General features: G+C 43.0%; 1 protein-coding gene across 5 annotated transcripts in view; it reads right to left on the bottom strand.

The window, feature by feature from the left end:
* Window positions 1-18523, bottom strand: part of LOC124268401 (CD109 antigen-like) — a 67976-nt gene that overhangs the window by 7255 nt on the left and 42198 nt on the right. For 2 of the 5 annotated variants that reach the window (XM_046703369.1, XM_046703367.1), the window contains exons 14-18: window positions 16423-16524; window positions 13613-13684; window positions 12483-12680; window positions 11782-11931; window positions 10737-10881 (exon numbers count right to left, since the gene is read on the bottom strand). In XM_046703369.1, the coding sequence (XP_046559325.1) occupies window positions 10801-10881; window positions 11782-11931; window positions 12483-12680; window positions 13613-13684; window positions 16423-16524 (603 nt within the window). In that variant the 3' untranslated portion in view covers window positions 10737-10800. Of the gene's footprint in view, window positions 1-204; window positions 291-5843; window positions 5889-9077; window positions 9192-10736; window positions 10882-11781; window positions 11932-12482; window positions 12681-13612; window positions 13685-16422; window positions 16525-18523 lie in introns of those variants that run through there. The other 3 variants (XM_046703368.1, XM_046703370.1, XM_046703371.1) reach the window with 3 other exon arrangements.

Here is an 18523-nt window from a genome sequence, read left to right on the forward strand (position 1 = left end):
TGTTAGGGAGCAATTTAAGAATCTGTAGCCATTGTGGTAATACGCTGCTAAAACGGCCCCTGGGTAGTTAGTGATTTAGACTATCTGTGACAGTGATCTTGAGGGAGACCCTGTTGCAGAAGGCCTCTATATACAATGAATCATTACAGAACATGAACGTGAAATACTCTTGGTGTTAGTAACCTCTTACCATCATTGACAGCAGCTACAGGTCGCCGATTAAACATAATAATGCGAATATCAGCTCTCTCTTCTATGACCATCCCACTTAAATATACCAGGCCACTGTCCTGAAGTCATGAAACAAAATCACAAGTTTAAAGTTTAAAGCCCCCAACTGCTTTATGTTTAATTCGAACACTCACCACTTCTGAGTGAGTGAGTGAGTTTGGTTTTACACCACTTTTAGCAATATTCCAGCAATATCATGACTGGGCACACCAGAAATGGGCTTCACACATTGTACTCATGTGGGGAATCCAAGCCGGGTCTTTGGCATGACGAGCGAATGCTTTAACCACTAGGCTACCATTGCCCTCTACAAGGACCCACAGAAGCAGGATCTTGACCATTGTCATCTACAAGGACCCACAGAAACAGGACCTTGACCATTGCCCTCTACAAGGACCCACAGAAGCAGACCTTGACCATTGCAGGACAGAAACAGGACCATTGTCATCTACATGGACCCACAGAAACAGGACCTTGACCATTGTCATCTACAAGGATCCACAGAAACAGGACCTTGACCATTGCCCTCTACAACAGAAACAGGACCTTTGACCATTGCCCTCTACAAGGACCCACAGAAACAGGACCTTGACCATTGCCCTCTACAAGGACCCACAGAAACAGGACCTTGACCATTGCCCTCTACAAGGACCCACAGAAACAGGACCTTGACCATTGCCCTCTACAAGGACCCACAGAAACAGGACCTTGACCATTGCCATCTACAAGGACCCACAGAAACAGGACCTTGACCATTGCCCTCTACAGGACCCACAGAAGCAGACCTTGACCATTGCCCTCTAAGAGACCCACAGAAACAGGACCTTGACCATTGCCCTCTACAAGGATCCACAGAAGCAGACCTTGACCATTGCCCTCTACAAGGACCCACAGAAGCAGACCTTGACCATTGCCCTCTACAGGGACCCATAGAAGCAGACCTTGACCATTGCCCTCTACAAGGACCCACAGAAACAGGACCTTGACCATTGCCCTCTACAAGAAGCAGACCTTGACCATTGCCCTCTACAAGGACCCACAGAAACAGGACCTTGACCATTGCCCTCTACAAGGACCCAAAGAAGCAGACCTTGACCATTGCCCCCTACAAGGATCCACAGAAGCAGACCTTGACCATTGCCCTCTACAAGGACCCACAGAAACAGGACCTTGACCATTGCCCTCTACAATGATCCACAGAAGCAGACCTTGACCATTGCCCTCTACAAGGATCGACAGAAGCAGACCTTGACCATTGCCCTCTACAAGGACCCACAGAAACAGGACCTTGACCATTGCCCTCTACAAGGACCCACAGAAACAGGACCTTGACCATTGCCTTCTACAAGGACCCACAGAAACAGGACCTTGACCATTGCCCTCTACAAGGACCCACAGAAGCAGACCTTGACCATTGCCCTCTACAAGGACCCACAGAAACAGGACCTTGACCATTGTCCTCTACATGGACCCACAGAAGCAGACCTTGACCATTGCCCTCTACAAGGATCCACAGAAGCAGACCTTGACCATTGCCCTCTACAGAAACAGGACTTTGACCATTGCCCTCTACAAGAATCCACAGAAGCAGACCTTGACCATTGCCCTCTACAAGGACCCACAGAAGCAGACCTTGACCATTGCCCTCTACAAGGATCCACAGAAGCAGACCTTGACCATTGCCCTCTACAAGGACCCACAGAAGCAGACCTTGACCATTGCCCTCTACAGGGACCCATAGAAGCAGACCTTGACCATTGCCTCTACAAGGACCCACAGAAACAGGACCTTGACCATTGCCCCTCTACAAGGGACCCAAAGAAGCAGACCTTGACCATTGCCCCTACAAGGATCCACAGAAGCAGACCTTGACCATTGCCTCTACAAGGACCCCACAGAAACAGGACTCTTGACCATTGCCCTCTACAATGATCCACAGAAGCAGACCTTGACCATTGCCCTCTACAAGGATCCACAGAAGCAGACCTTGACTATTGCCTCTACAAGGACCCACAGAAGCAGACCTTGACCATTGCCCTCTACAAGGACCCACAGAAACAGGACCTTGACCATTGCCCCCTCACAGGATCCACAGAAGCAGACCTTGACCATTGCCCTCACAAGGACTCCACAGAAACAGGACCTTGACCATTGCCCCTCTACAAGGATCCACAGAAGCAGACCTTGACCATTGCCCTCTACAAGGACCCACAGAAGCAGAGCTTGACCATTGCCCTCTACAAGGACCCATAGAAGCAGACCTTGACCATTGCCCTCTACAAGGACCCACAGAAACAGGACCTTGACCATTGCCCTCTACAAGGACCCACAGAAGCAGACCTTGACCATTGCCCTCTACAAGGACCCACAGAAGCAGACCTTGACCATTGCCCTCTACAAGGACCCACAGAAACAGGACCTTGACCATTGCCCTCTACAATGATCCACAGAAGCAGACCTTGACCATTGCCCTCTACAAGGACCCACAGAAGCAGACCTTGACCATTGCCCTCTACAAGGGCCCACAGAAACAGACCTTGACCATTGCCCTCTACAAGGACCCATAGAAGCAGACCTTGACCATTGCCCTCTATAAGGACCCACAGAAGCAGACCTTGACCATTGCCCTCTACAAGGACCCACAGAAGCAGACCTTGACCATTGCCCTCTACAAGGACCCACAGAAGCAGAACCTTGACCATTGCCCTCTACAAGGACCCATAGAAGCAGACCTTGACCATTGCCCTCTACAAGGACCCACAGAAACAGGACCTTGACCATTGTCCTCTACATGGACCCACAGAAGCAGACCTTGACCATTGCCCTTTACAAGGACCCACAGAAGCAGACCTTGACCATTGCCCTCTACAGAAACAGGACCTTGACCATTGCCCTCTACAAGAATCCACAGAAGTAGACCTTGACCATTGCCCTCTACAAGGACCCAAAGAAGCAGACCTTGACCATTGCCCTCTACAAGGACCCACAGAAGCAGACCTTGACCATTGCCCTCTACAAGGACCCACAGAAGCAGACCTTGACCATTGCCCTCTACAAGGACCCACAGAAGCAGACCTTGACCATTGCCCTCTACAGAAACAGGACCTTGACCATTGCCCTCTACAAGAATCCACAGAAACAGACCTTGACCATTGCCCTCTACAAGGACCCATAGAAGCAGACCTTGACCATTGCCCTCTACAAGGACCCACAGAAGCAGACCTTGACCATTGCCCTCTACAAGGACCCACAGAAACAGGACCTTGACCATTGCCCTCTACAATGATCCACAGAAGCACACCTTGACCATTGCCCTCTACAAGGATCGACAGAAGCAGACCTTGACCATTGCCCTCTACAAGGACCCACAGAAACAGACCTTGACCAATAGGACCTCTGCAAGAAACACAGAAACAGAACCATCCTACATGAGTGAGTGAGTGAGTGTTGTTTTACTTACACTTTTTAGCAATATTACAGCAATATCACGGGGTGGGGGTGGGGAAAAGGAGGAACACCAGAAATTGGCTTCACACATTTTACCCATGTGGGAATCGAACCTCGGTCTTTGGTGACGAGCAAACGCTTTAATCACTAGGCTACCCCACCGCCCCTCCTACATGATGAACCAGGTCAAGGAGGTTTGCAATCATTTGGACCAAAGCATAAACTTCACAGTGTGACAAAGACAAGGACTTTACTTCATTAGAGTACAAACATTTTTGTCGTCACAGCTAATTAAACATATTGTGGCAAGTACACCAGTTTCTCGCATCTTCCACCCACCACCACACTTCTTTACCATTTCCCTTCATCAAACAAAATACATAACACATACACCAGTTTCTCGCATCTTCCACCCACCACCACACTACTTAACCATTTCCCTTCATCAAACAAAATACATAACACATACACCAGTTTCTCGCATCTTCCACCCACCACCACAATACTTAACCATTTCCCTTCATCAAACAAAATACATAACACATACACCAGTCTCAATATGTAGGTTCTCTTTACCAGGGTTTGTAAATTCACTTTTTCCATTTCGGATCTCAGGAGAAATAATTTCACCCTAACCCCCCTGGAAATATCTTGCACATGCTATATGAACAGTATATACAGTAACGAGCAGAAAAATTGCGACATTTCACAGACGTAGTTTCAAAATTTATTTACTGATAAATTCGGTTATATTTTTCATACATCCACTCTGGATACTGAAGTTTACATTTATGCAAGTCAATAGTCTGTTAGTCCACCGTTTCTCTCGATGGACTGCTGAATACGGCGTCCCATGCTGTCAATCAAATTGTCTATGTAGTCCTGGGGTAGGCCCACCCATATTTGACTGATGAGATTAGACCAGTCAACGACACTCTTCGGTTCCAACTTTTCTAATTTGTCCTTCATAATCTGCCACACATTTTCAATTGGGTTCAGGTCTGGTGATGCCGCTGGAAATTTCTGTAAGGTCACGTGACTTGTTTCAAACCAGTTACAGGTGTGTCTTGACTTGTGTACAGGTGCATTGTCCTGTAAAAGTTTGAAAGGTATTCCACTCTGTCCTATATGGGATTCCACTATGCCTTCTTGTATAAGTTGACAGTACTTGTGTGAATCAATCCTTTCTGTAATAGTTAGCAGCGGTGTTACCCTGACTTTGCCTATACCACCCCAAACCATGACACTGGGTGAGAACTTCGGAACCATTTTGCAGCTACGTCCACCTCTTGACCACCTCTTTCTTGTGATCATATAAAACTGAAACTTTGATTCGTCCATAAAAATCACATTTGAAAAGTCTGAACCCTGCATTTCCCTGCACCACTCGAGCCTTTTCTCCATATGTGCTGTTGTCATTAATGGAACTTTCTTCGGCACTCGCTTGACATATCCAGATTGCTTTAAAGATCTTCTGATTGTCCATTCTGATACCTTAGGGGTTCCTTGACTTGACGCCTTCACGGCAAGCTGTTTTGCAGACCAGTTTGGGTACGCCGCCACGAGACGCGAGATACATCGTCTATCATTTGCCCCAAGAGTAGCAAGACGTCCCGATCCAGCCTGTTGCTCTGTCACTAACCCTGTGTCAAATTTCTTCAAATTTTGGTAAACAGAGGCCAAATGCAGTCCCGTTTCACAAGTCTAGTTATGGATGTAATACCTGCTTCATAATATGCCAAGAGTCGATTTCTGTTGTTTTGTAACGTCATGGCAAAGCTTCGGTATCGTCTGCTAGCAACAAGGTCACGTGATCAAGCCATCCCTGAACCCAAGGGAGATAATTCCATACCAACGAGGCAAGCTACTGGCGGCTAGAAACAATGTATTTCGGCTTTTTGGATAGTAGGATTGAGTCTACAGAATAAAGTTTTTTGTCGCATTTTTCTGCTCGTTCCTATATATTGATGATAAGAATCTAGTCTCCACAAAATTAAGAAAACTGACACCAATAACTGTGTTGATTATGCACATGTCTCCCTTATGACATTCAGTGAGCATTTCTTGAGTCCAGGATTCAATGCCAGGTTTCTATAAACAGAACCATCATTACCTCTTCTCACTTCATTGTCAGCCATTGCCCACATGATCACAGGTGCTTTGTGTTTCTTCTCCACGACTAGGTCAGTCATATACACCAGACCCAATCTCTAGACAATAGAAAAACACCTGAAATGACTTGAAACTATCTAAATGATATCAGATTGTGGACATGCTGCAGAAAATGCCTTGATGAGTTGTTCTTGAGGGATCAGGCTGTGGTTAATACATGTGATTGCCAGGAGTCCTGGGTCTTTGATACCCCATGGAAACATAATTGATGTTTGGGTTGAGTCTCATTGATTCCCCACGTCTATCCTTCTTGGCACTGGCAATGCTTTAAATTGTCATAGATCCATAGGTCCTCATCTTTTTCCATCTCAGATGGAACTGATAACTGGTGTGTTTGTTTGCTTGAAAACCCATCATATATGATGATATTCCAGTCCAGATCATCCAGTGATTGACATCTTAAGCATGTGTATCTACAGCATTGGGATACTACAACATTAATCAACCGAGTCAGTGAGGTTGACCATCCAACAATGGGATACTACAACATTCATCAACCGAGTCAGTGAGGTTGACCATCCAGCATTGGGATACTACAACATCCATCAACCGAGTCAGTGAGGTTGACCATCCAGCATTGGGATACTACAACATTCATCAACCGAGTCAGTGAGGTTGACCATCCAACATCGGGATACTAGTGAGGTTGGTTGACCATCCAGCATTGGGATACTACAACATTCATCAACCGAGTCAGTGAGGTTGACCATCCAGCATTGGGATACTACAACATTCATCAACCGAGTCAGTGAGGTTGACCATCCAGCATTGGGATACTACAACATTCATCAACCGAGTCAGTGAGGTTGACCATCCAGCATTGGGATACTACATACACAACATTCATCAACCGAAATCAGTGAGGTTGACCATCCAACATCGGGATACTACAATATTCATCAACCGAGTCAGTGAGGTTGACCATCCAACATTGGGATACTACAACATTCATCAACCGAGTCAGTGAGGTTGACCATCCAACATCGGGATACTACAACATTCATCAACCGAGTCAGTGAGGTTAACCATCCAACATCGGGAGTTGACCATCCAGCATTGGGATACTACAACATTCATCAACCGAGTCAGTGAGGTTGACCATCCAGCATTGGGATACTACAACATTCATCAACCGAGTCAGTGAGGTTGACCATCCAACATTGGGATACTACAACATTCATCAACCGAGTCAGTGAGGTTGACCATCCAGCATTGGGATACTACAACATTCATCAACCGAGTCAGTGAGGTTGACCATCCAGCATTGGGATACTACAACATTCATCAACCGAAGTCATACTACAACATTCATCACACCGATCAACCGAGTCAGTGAGGTTGACCATCCAGCATTGGGATACTACAACATTCATCAACCGAGTCAGTGAGGTTGACCATCCAGCATTGGGATACTACAACATTCATCAACCGAGTCAGTGAGGTTAACCATCCAGCATTGGGATACTACAACATTCATCAACCGAGTCAGTGAGGTTGACCATCCAGCATTGGGATACTACAACATTCATCAACCGAGTCAGTGAGGTTGACCATCCAGCATTGGGATACTACAACATTCATCAACCGAGTCAATGAGGTTAACCATCCAGCATTGGGATACTACAACATTCATCAACCGAGTCAGTGAGGTTGACCATCCAGCATTGGGATACTACAACATTCATCAACCGAGTCAGTGAGGTTGACCATCCAGCATCGGGATACTTCAACATTCATCAACCAGTCAGATGTGCTGGATAAGGTACTAGCAGTCATATTTGCTGGATATGGTACTATCAGTTTGACTTGCTGTATAAGGTACTACCAGTCAGACTTGCTGGGTAAGGTACCAGCAGTCAGACTTGCTGTATAAGGTACCAGCAGTCAGACTTGCTGTGGTACTAGCAGTCAGACTACTACCAGTCAGACTTGCTGTATAAGGTACTACCAGTCAGACTTGCTGTATAAGGTACTACCAGTCAGACCTGCTGTATAAGGTACTACCAGTCAGACTTGCTGTGTAAGGTACTACCAGTCAGACTTGCTGGGTATAAGGTACTACCAGTCAGACTTGCTGTATAAGGTACTACCAGTCAGACTTGCTGTATAAGGTACTACCAGTCAGACTTGTGTAAGGTACTAGGTCAGACCTGCTGTATAAGTAGACTTGCTGTAGGTACTACCAGTCAGACTTGCTGTATAAGGTACTAGCAGTCAGACTTGCTGTATAAGGAACTAGCAGTCAGACTTGCTGTACTAGTAAAGGTACTAGCAGTCAGACTTGCTGGGTAACCTGCTGTATAAGGTACTAGCAGTCAGACTTGCTGTATAAGGTACTAGCAGTCAGACTTGCTGGGTAAGGTACTAGCAGTCAGACTTGCTGTATAAGGTACTAGCAGTCAGACTTGCTGTATAAGGTACTAGCAGTCAGACTTGCTGTATAAGGTACTAGCAGTCAGACTTGCTGTGTAAGGTACTAGCAGTCAGACTTGCTGGGTAACTCAGCAGTCAGACTTGACTAAGGTCAGACTTGCTGTATAAGGTACTAGGTAAGGTACCAGCAGTCAGACTTGCTGGGTAAGGTACTAGCAGTCAGACTTGCTTTATAAGGAACTAGCAGTCAGACTTGCTGGGTAAGGTACTAGCAGTCAGACTTGCTGTGTAAGGTACTAGCAGTCAGACTTGCTGGGTAAGGTACTAGCAGTCAGACTTGCTGGGTAAGTTTCCAGCAGTCTGACTTGCTGGGTAAGGAACTACCAGTCCGACTTGCTGGGTAAGGAACTAGCATCTGTGCCCTATGTTTGTTTTGACAAATTAAAGAAGATGAAATCCATAAATAAATTCAAACTACGAATGGAAAGTGACACAACAGGAATGAAACACAGAACTAAATGTTTCCTGTGACGAAAACAACAAATCCCTAGAAGTGAAGGGTTGTTTAGGTGAGCTAGAGATGGTTATTACAGACAACACAGGTCAAAACATCACAATGCACACATACTTGCAAACCTAACCACAAGAGTTGGAACTATTGCCTGAAGCATCAGCTTTTTGATGTACTTTGTGCAAAGGCATTTCATCATTCTTTCTGAAGTGTCATGACAGCATGTGATGCTTTACATGCATTGCATGCAAAATGTTTAGGTGTGACAGATGGTTACAACTCTTGTGGGTACCATTAAACTGTTCCCATGCACCATTCATTGATAAAAGAACAGGATATTACTGTCTACATCCATTTCACCATCAAACATAAAAGCATCCATGTCGTCATAGTAATACACAGGGGGTGGAGCCTCCTCTTCTACAACAATGTCTGTCATGTACACCAAGTCCTGCTTCTACATGGAGCAATGAATGAAGAAACGTTACTCAGAAATATCACCAAGGGTTCATCAGTTATCTCCGTTAGCTGCAATAGTGCTCAAAGGTTCTTTGCTGCACTATAGCTGAACTCATTCACTTCAGGCATTTCACCCACATTATAACTCTGACTGCTTTGATACAACAGTAAACGGATGCTAAACATCCTTCACAGCCATTGTTATAAAGACACAGTGACAACAACACAACAGTGCTAGCACCCCTTTCACACCTTTTCCTTGACGCTCAAAACTTGTCAACACAGCAACACATTTTCAAATCAGACACACAATCCCCAACTAATATCTGAGACAATTGAATGAAATCTTGTCAGGAGATTCTCAAAACGCAACTTCAGTCAACTTCTCTTGCCTCCATTTCAGCTAACGTTTGGTTTGCTGTTTTTGACCACTACTTTGGACACTTAGTAAGTGTTTCACGTTGATACATGACAGGACTGGCGACAGAATCCTTGTTCTATCATGAATTAAATACTCCTGACTGAAGGCATCATGTTTTGAAATGGGAGCATTGGGACTTGGACCGTACAAAGAGGTCAGGTGGGGTTTCACATGGCATGACCTAATACAGTGGGTAACCCGAGTCCCACCTTCAGATGTTGCACAGTGAAGCCCTGCTAATCAACACACGTGTTTCTACCAGGGCCTGGATTAACAAGATGTCACTGTACACAAAATGGCATCATATTACAGTCTGAAAAATTAGGCTAAATGGAATTGAGTCACAGTGGTCAAATCAGCACAGGAGGTGCATTAGGTTAAATGGACAGATCATGTTTGGGAAATCAAAACATGGCAACAGCATCAATTCTGGAAAAACCAAAAAGCAGCCAATGGTGCCCGTATGGAAATTACGTATTGGTCCTGATAGACAGGAACTGGCCAGATGTAGCAGACGTCACTGTGATCCGTGGATCAACCTTGTATTGCATCTCTCTCAACTTTCTTACCACTCATGTTCACAGGAGCACTGACTCAACATTACAAAGTTCTGATCAATAGCAATTTCATATTCAACAGAAATACTGCACACACCATAATGCATTTTATCGGCAAAACACAGACAACAATTTACTTTGAAAAAAAATTCATATAACATAGGTACCATAGTATACATAGACAGTTACACTGTAGGAAATACACAAAAAGGGGCACTAGGCTCAGGTGAACAGGCAGTCGGAGAACCCATAATGAATCAAAGAGAGTGTTATAAGAGTATTCAGCTTAATAGACTGAAGTCCAGCATTAAGTGGAAGCTGAAGCATTAGAGTGAAACACTCGACATTTGTCACCTCAACATGCTACAGATGATCTTACATTGCTAAGGACGACCGTGTATTACTGACAATCTCCATCACCAGTCTGAACAAGAGAAAAATAATTGCTCGTACCAGGCAGACATTATTTCTGTGGTATGATTCCTCGCTTAGACTACAAGTTCACCTGAGTCTAGCTGTGGGGGACTTAATGGACAGCACATAATCTGTGACCATCAGCACTGACCTTGAGTACTTCTCCAGCACTGGTGGGCAGGTCAGATTCACTTCCTCCTCCCAGCGGGGCATGATCACATCACCCAGCATCTCAGGCTGTCCCTCGTTTTGGCTAGGAGTGTCCCCATGCCCAACTTGTGAAAACCACTGATCACCTGTACAAAGCATATGAGTGAATGAGTAATTATTGTTTTACACCACTTTTAGCAATATTCCAGCAATATCATAGTGGGAGACAACAGAAACAGCTCCACACATTGTACCCATGTTGGGAATTGAACCTGGGTGTTTAACATGAAGAGCGAACACTTTAACTACTAGGCTAACCCATCACCCATCAAAGCATATGAAAGTCGTGTTAACAAAGGGTATAGAGAAATTGATTCATTTGCAGGTCTTTATTTGTTTGCAGATAACTTTGTTCTTTAAATTGAAGCAACATTTCAAATGTCGTCACTTACATACATCAGAGACTGAGTTAGGTTAGTTTTAGGCCAGTTTCAGCAATATTCCAGCAATATCAATTAAGGGACACCAGAAATGGGCTACACACATTGTGCCCATGTCGGGAATCTAACCTGGGTCTTGGGCATGATGAGTGAACGCCATAACCACTAGGCTACCCCACAGCCCGCATATACATCAGTAACAGTTACTTATAGTGCTTTGATGTTGATATTTTCAAAACAAAATGTTTACAGTTTTGTGTGAATTGCCTGTATCTCTATGTATGCATTCAAATGCAGGCCACCAAAGTAAATGAAACAATGAATATGTTTGAAGCATGACTATTTTTCAAAAATACCAGCATCAGATTCAAGTTGTTGTAAGCTTTTCAAAATGTGGCCAACTAAAACATTAATAATGTTTTTCAAGTTTTGGAGAATCTATGGATCTAGGTACATTTACCATGTACACCTGTTTGTCTATACCAGGTAATAACTTGTCTGTGGCATATAAAACATCAATCAGCAGTTAAAGTGATGCAGTGACTGACAACAATGATTTCTCCCGAATCCATGTCTGTTGTTGATGTTGTACAGATATGTACTTACATCGCCCTGTGTGATGTCATTGCCGGTGCCCAGGAGCAGCACACTCTTGTCCACAGCTAGAAGGTAGTACTTGCTGTTGGGTGCGGAGGTAATGGTTAGGTCAACAGCTGTACCTGCTCTCCTCGTATCCGCCGAGAAGCGCAGTCCGACCTGAATCAACACATAGCACTTAACTACTGGCTGGGCTCAAGGGGTGTCCTCATTCATACAGAGAATCTGCAAGCTTGTGAGTCTTAGAGTTTTGTCTACAATCATTGACATATGCCACATTAAAAATATCTATTTACTATCAAAATCCTTCTTCCAACTATTTCAGTTTGTAAACAGTGTCATCCTTGTAATGAGTACAACTAAACAGCTTCTACATCTTTAGTGATGTCGTTTCTTTGAGACTTGGTAACTCATGACATCTCTTTGTTCTCAAAGAATTGTGCTGAAATATCATTGCTTGATTTCACATAAATGATGTCTCATGTGGAAGGGATATTCGACTTGGCATAGCTTTCATCAATATCATTAAGTGAAAATTTGCAAACGTGAACACATCAGTGAATGCTGTTCCTACTACAGTGTGTTTGGGAGACCGTGGCCCTGTTTCAGTTTGGCGTACTGGAAGACGTACCTCTGAGAATAACATTCTGTCACAACACACATTTTACCAGCAACATATGATTCTGTACCTGTACCTGTCTCATACTCACCTGATTATCAAAGACACTGGACACTTCAATGTCTTCTGAATCGGCTATGATCTCTGACATTGTTCCATTGTCCACAACTCCATACACTATGACCTTGGCCATTGGTGACATAGGTCTAGTGGCCGTTAGCGTGTGTGTCAATCCTGTCCCAGGCATATTCAGCTTGCCTCCTTCTACTATGACACCTCGAGCAAGTACCTGTTGACATTTTGAAACTCATATGTGTCTACTACAATCACCATGAACGATTGAGAACATTTAGCCATAACCTTATTATTTCTGAGATAAATGATTTTTAATGGCATCAGTATCTGGAAAGTCCTTGTTTAACGGATGCTGTCACACATCTAGCCATGCGACCACACCCTTGTTTAACGGATGCTGTAACACATCTAGTAATGCGACCACACCCTTGTTTAATGGATGTTGTAACACATCTAGCAATGTGACCACACCTTGTTTAACGGATGCTGTAACACATCTAGCAATGTGACCACACCCTTGTTTAACGGATGCTGTAACACATCTAGCCATGCGACCACACCCTTGTTTAACGGATGCTGTAACACATCTAGCAATGTGACCACACCCTTGTTTAACGGATGCTGTAACACATCTAGCAATGTGACCACACCTTTGTGATCACACCCTTGTTTAACGGATGCTGTAACACATCTAGTAATGTGACCACACCCTTGTTTAACGGATGCTGTAACACATCTAGCAATGTGACCACACCTTTTAACGGATGCTGTAACACATCTAGTAATGTGACCACACCCTTGTTTAACGGATGCTGTAACACATCTAGCAATGTGACCACACCTTTGTTTAACGGATGCTGTAACACATCTAGCAATGCTGTTTAACATGCTGTAACACATCTAGTAATGCGACCACACCCTTGTTTAACGGATGTTGTAACACATCTAGTAATGTGACCACACCCTTGTTAAACGGATGCTGTAACACATCTAGCCATGCGACCACACCATTGTCTAATGGATGTTGTAACACATCTAGCAATATGAGCACACCCTTGTCTGACACATTCTGTAACACCTATAGTAATGTTATCTTTATTGCCTTATACCATGTGCTTTATACCCCATCAATATATGTCTACTCACCATATAGGCAACATGTCTCAGTGTGGCGGTGGACTTGATAGCTATGTCAAAGCTGTTGCCCACCTCAATTGCCTGAATAAGAAAAAAACTTGTTTGGTGTGTAAAGTTAGACAATGTTGGACCTGACAATGACGTGGTTTATGCTACTATTAGCAGGGCATGATGCCATGCTGTCAACAGAGTCCCAGAAATGATGACATGATCAACTAGTAACTTCTTATGCCCAGCAAATGTCACTTGGGGCATACTATAACTCTGCATCATAACACGGAGGACGGACAGACTTTAAAACAGTGTCTGAGTTTCATGTCAGTTCAACCAGAAGTCAGCGAGGCACCAGAAGCAAAATATACACAACAACATAAAATGGTGATCAAAATGATCCTACTCTCCAAATGAACAAAATGCTTTTGTTTACAATGTTCATTTACTTCAAAATCAGTAATATATTGATGATAAATGTAATTTTTAGATTAAAATTGATATTTTATACTTATCCTGACTCATGCTTAATTGCTTATCACCCTTCTCCTTTCGACGGTTAAGTGGAAACTTGAATCCCTTTTAGTTTCCTGAAGCGAACAATCACTCACACTGGAGTTGCCTCCCTTATCTTCCGCCAAAACGCATCAAAAGGAGAAGGGTTATAACCAATATAGCAGGAGTCTGGATAAGGAAAAATCTAGTGTATTGCTAGTGTGGCAGTGTAGTATTTTGGGGTTACAGTGTTATATTTTATCTTAGTAGGTGCTGCTAGTTGAAGATGTACCTGTTTTTATGTAATTAAATATGGTTATTTTAGCATTCTTAGATGTGGTTGCCCTATCTTACAATACAACTGAAGCATGCATTTGAGCAGTAAGCAGCCCTACACTACAGGGAAAGGTTTCTAAAGTAACTGGACATCAGCTCACCTGTGTATATTTCCAAGGTTAGTACTCCATCTGTACTGTTGTATATTGTGTTTTAATGTGTTAACCAGTACCGTATATTACCGTAGATAAGCCGACCCCACAGATATCTGTTTGATATGCATACATAAAAGTATAAAGGTGTTTTATTGCTACTGTTTCTGGTAAAGTAGACATGATATAGTCTACTTACTATATATATGACGAATATATAACTTATGTAGGGAAGCTATATCATGACGGATTCTTCTTAAACCGGTTTAATAATCATCCGAGCACATTTAATGTAACTATTGTATTAACTTAAACCCATGCATGTTGTGTAGTGTGAAACAATGTAATCACATCATGTTGGTATGTGAGGTGAGGTGAGGTGAGGTGAGGTGAGGTGAAATTGGGTTTAACGTCATGCTTGAGAATATTTCTACCATATGACGACGCGTATGCGTGTGTATGTGTATGTGCGGCTGCTTGTACTAGCTCAGACTGAAGCTGTTTTTATAGTGCTAGCCTACTGAGATACCATGCCGCAGTGAAGCATGAATACCCCATTCCTAATATATGATATTAATGATACAGAAAGACACAAGGTTATTAATCTCTTTATCATATAATGTCATTCTTGAAATTACTCTAAAACAAGAAGCAAATCGTACGTGAATTTATACGAAGAGAATTGAGCATTTGCATAAGAATACTTAGAGGTACACCAAGGTGAAGGTCATTCATGACAGTGGCATAAATGATATGGTTGTGACTAGTCGCTATACAGTGCAAACAGAACTCATGCTTAAAATAAGATCTTTGTGTCTAAAAAAAACAAAATCGGCAGGGTTTTCCTGGCAGTGTTTCTATTTTCATTGCGGGTAATCACCTCATCAATATCAGTTTCTGAAACCTGACGGAATCGATTTGTCATCTGTAATTGTGATTGATAGATTGAAATCCTTGGGTGGTACCTTTCTTAGACGATCACCTTTTGACTCGTGCCCCGTAATCCGTGCCTTCAATCCAAACCTTCAGTTTCATGTTTTCCAAAGTCAATTACTGCAGTAACGACTCCAGAACCTCTGTCATCAATTCTTACAGAATCACCAATTTTGATAATGGGAGCAGCCATGTTTGTTTACAAACTCGTCCACGCAATGTAAATTCGCGATGACTTCATCAATTTAATGTTAACATTTTAGGATTCGCAAGGTGTGTAAAGAGTTTTGTGAAGTAGTATGTGGATTGACGTAATTTGCATAGTTATCAGATTTGGACACAAAGTTTATCAGCTTGCTTTACTGCACTGATAACACCCTCCATTAGCTGATGCTTGGGTAGAAAACTGTGGGTTCAGCTACAGAAAATATCCCCAAAATATTGTTGTTTTGTAACGTTTTAGATCTGTATATTTTGTCTTTGGGAATGTAGATGCCCTTTGTAATCTAAGGGTGTCAACTAAAATGCTTTTAAATCATCTGTGTTCTGGGATGCTTAAGAGATGGCGTAGATACATTAGCATCGATTTTTAAGGTTTCCAAAGGGTGTCGACTTATACATGGCGCCACTTTACATGCAGCGACGTATGGTAATTATGAAACAAAGCCTCCTTCAGTTACAGAACACAGAGTGAGTGAGTGTTTTAGTCTGGCACTACCTGGAACAGTATTTTAGATACATCGCTATGTGTCAACTTGATGAAGGAAGAAGTTCTGCAGAGATTCGATCAGGATGGATCACACCTTTCGTGTAATCCATGAAGACATACGAATATGGTGCTGGTAGAGATAGAAACACGACCAGTGTAATCCAAGGTTGAACCCAAGATCATTGACTTGTGCCAAACCTATGACTGCTACAGCACCTTGCTTTGTTAACAGTGTCAGCAGGTGAAAAGCAGGTGTCTGTTACCTGAGTAGTTGACACCTCCAAAGACAGGACGGTGTTCAGCTTGGTTCTGTATTCTTTAACCTGGTGACTTTCACTTAGACCATCCACACCAACAACACGAGCCTGGAAAAAAACAAAGAGTGTGTGAGTGAGTATGGTTTTACGCTGCTTTTAGCAATAATCCAGCAATATTACTGTGGGGATAGCAGCTCTTCCTATTTGTTATTACTTTATTCATGATCTGTATATCATGGCGAGGAATCTCTCGGTGTCAGTCCCAGGTACAAAACAATGAACATCATTTTCCTTACTTGGCCAGCGCCATGCTAATTTGTAGATAAATGTAAGGGAAATTCACAGAAACAAAACATTACTGCCATTTTTTTCTACCCTCATAGACATACCTATGTCTGAAAAACATCGCATAAGTCGAATTTATTACTTGGTCCCTGTTTTCATATCTATTCCATCGGATTTGACTGTACCCTCAATTACACAGCAACATGAATATATATTCTTTGTAATGTGGATGTTGAGATGCCCTCATAGTGGACACACACACATCTCCAGTGGTTTTATAGAAGTTCCCATCTGACCCCTACAGTTCTAAAGAATACCCATTCACACTCGTCTACAGACCTCGTTTTAACAAGTCTCCCTGGCAATAGCAAATACCATTCGATCAAATCACTGGACCTTCCATTGAGTATGGTTTTACGCTGCTTTTAGCAATAATCCAGCAATATTACTGTGGGGGACACCAGATATGGCCTTCACACATTGTACCCATGTGGGGAATCGAACCTGGGTCTTCAGAATGACGAGTGGATGCTTTAACCATTGGGCTACCCCACCGCCACTAAAGAAACAAAGAAAAAATGGTAACATTGTTTGATGCTTCAAACATGAAACAATAGTTAACATCACTGACAGTTCAAAGAATAACACCTCCATTGTCCAACACATCATTGCTCCAAATACTGATTTTGCAGGCCATGCGTTACTATGATGAGTAAGAATTATGTTCTGGTGTCAAGTAGCACACCCTGGAAACAACTGTGGAATGTCTGTGCATGTCCAGACGTTTTGGAACAGAGATACTATTACTAATGCGCAACTAGTTATGACTAGCTAAAAGTGAAGAGGACTTCTTCCTGTTTTAATGGCGTCTATGTAAAAGAGGCATAGTATTCACAAGAATATTTGACTGCCAGATAGAGTATTTGATAGTACTGTTCATATACTTCCGACATGACCTGACTGTACATGACTTGAAACAAGGATGGTGAAATGACTTTTCGTTGCATTCGAATATACAGTCAAATCCCGATGAGTCGAATGCCGGTGTCTCGGAAATTATGCATAACTCGAAGTACCTGTCGGTCCCGACCATTCCCTGTTATAGTTGTCATCATTTGATTACCGGTTACACGAATTCGTCTCATAAATACACACGATGACTCGAGAAGAAAATTTGGTCCCATGAGATTCAAACAACAGTAATCTTGTATACATAAGCCGAAGTCAGTCAATGAGACTGACTGACTGAGTTTGGTTTTACACCACTTTTAGCAATATTCCAGCAATATCACGGTGGGGGACACCAGAAAATGGGCTTCACACAATGCACCCATGTGGGGATTCGAACCCGGGTCTTTGGCGTGACGAGCCAACGCTTTAACCACTAGGCTACCCCACTGCCCCAGTCAATGAGAAGTTAATTGGTGTTGCTAACTGATCCAATTAACAAACCAGCTCGGCTCGCACCTTTCCGCTATTGTCGGGTGAGTTCAAAAGGCAGATTAGTGATTTTATGGAAACGGAAGAATTAGCACATGACATTGAGTTAACTCTATCAAATCGGTTGCGTTATATAGCAGCTCTCATTTGGTTATTACTATTCATGATCTGTATATCATGGCGGAGGAATTTCTCGAGTCAGTCCCAGGTACAAACAATGAACATTTTTCCCACTTGGCAAGCGTCTGCGAATTTGTAGATAAATGTAAGGGAAATTCACAGAAACAAACATTAATGTCATTTTTTTTTCTACCCTCATAGACATACCTATGTCTCGAAAACATCGATAAGTCGAATTTATTACTTGGTCCCCAGCGATTCG

The sequence above is a fragment of the Haliotis rubra genome, unplaced genomic scaffold, assembly GCF_003918875.1.
Source record: "Haliotis rubra isolate DU_JTF1 unplaced genomic scaffold, ASM391887v1 Scf138, whole genome shotgun sequence".
Lineage (NCBI taxonomy): Eukaryota > Metazoa > Mollusca > Gastropoda > Lepetellida > Haliotidae > Haliotis > Haliotis rubra.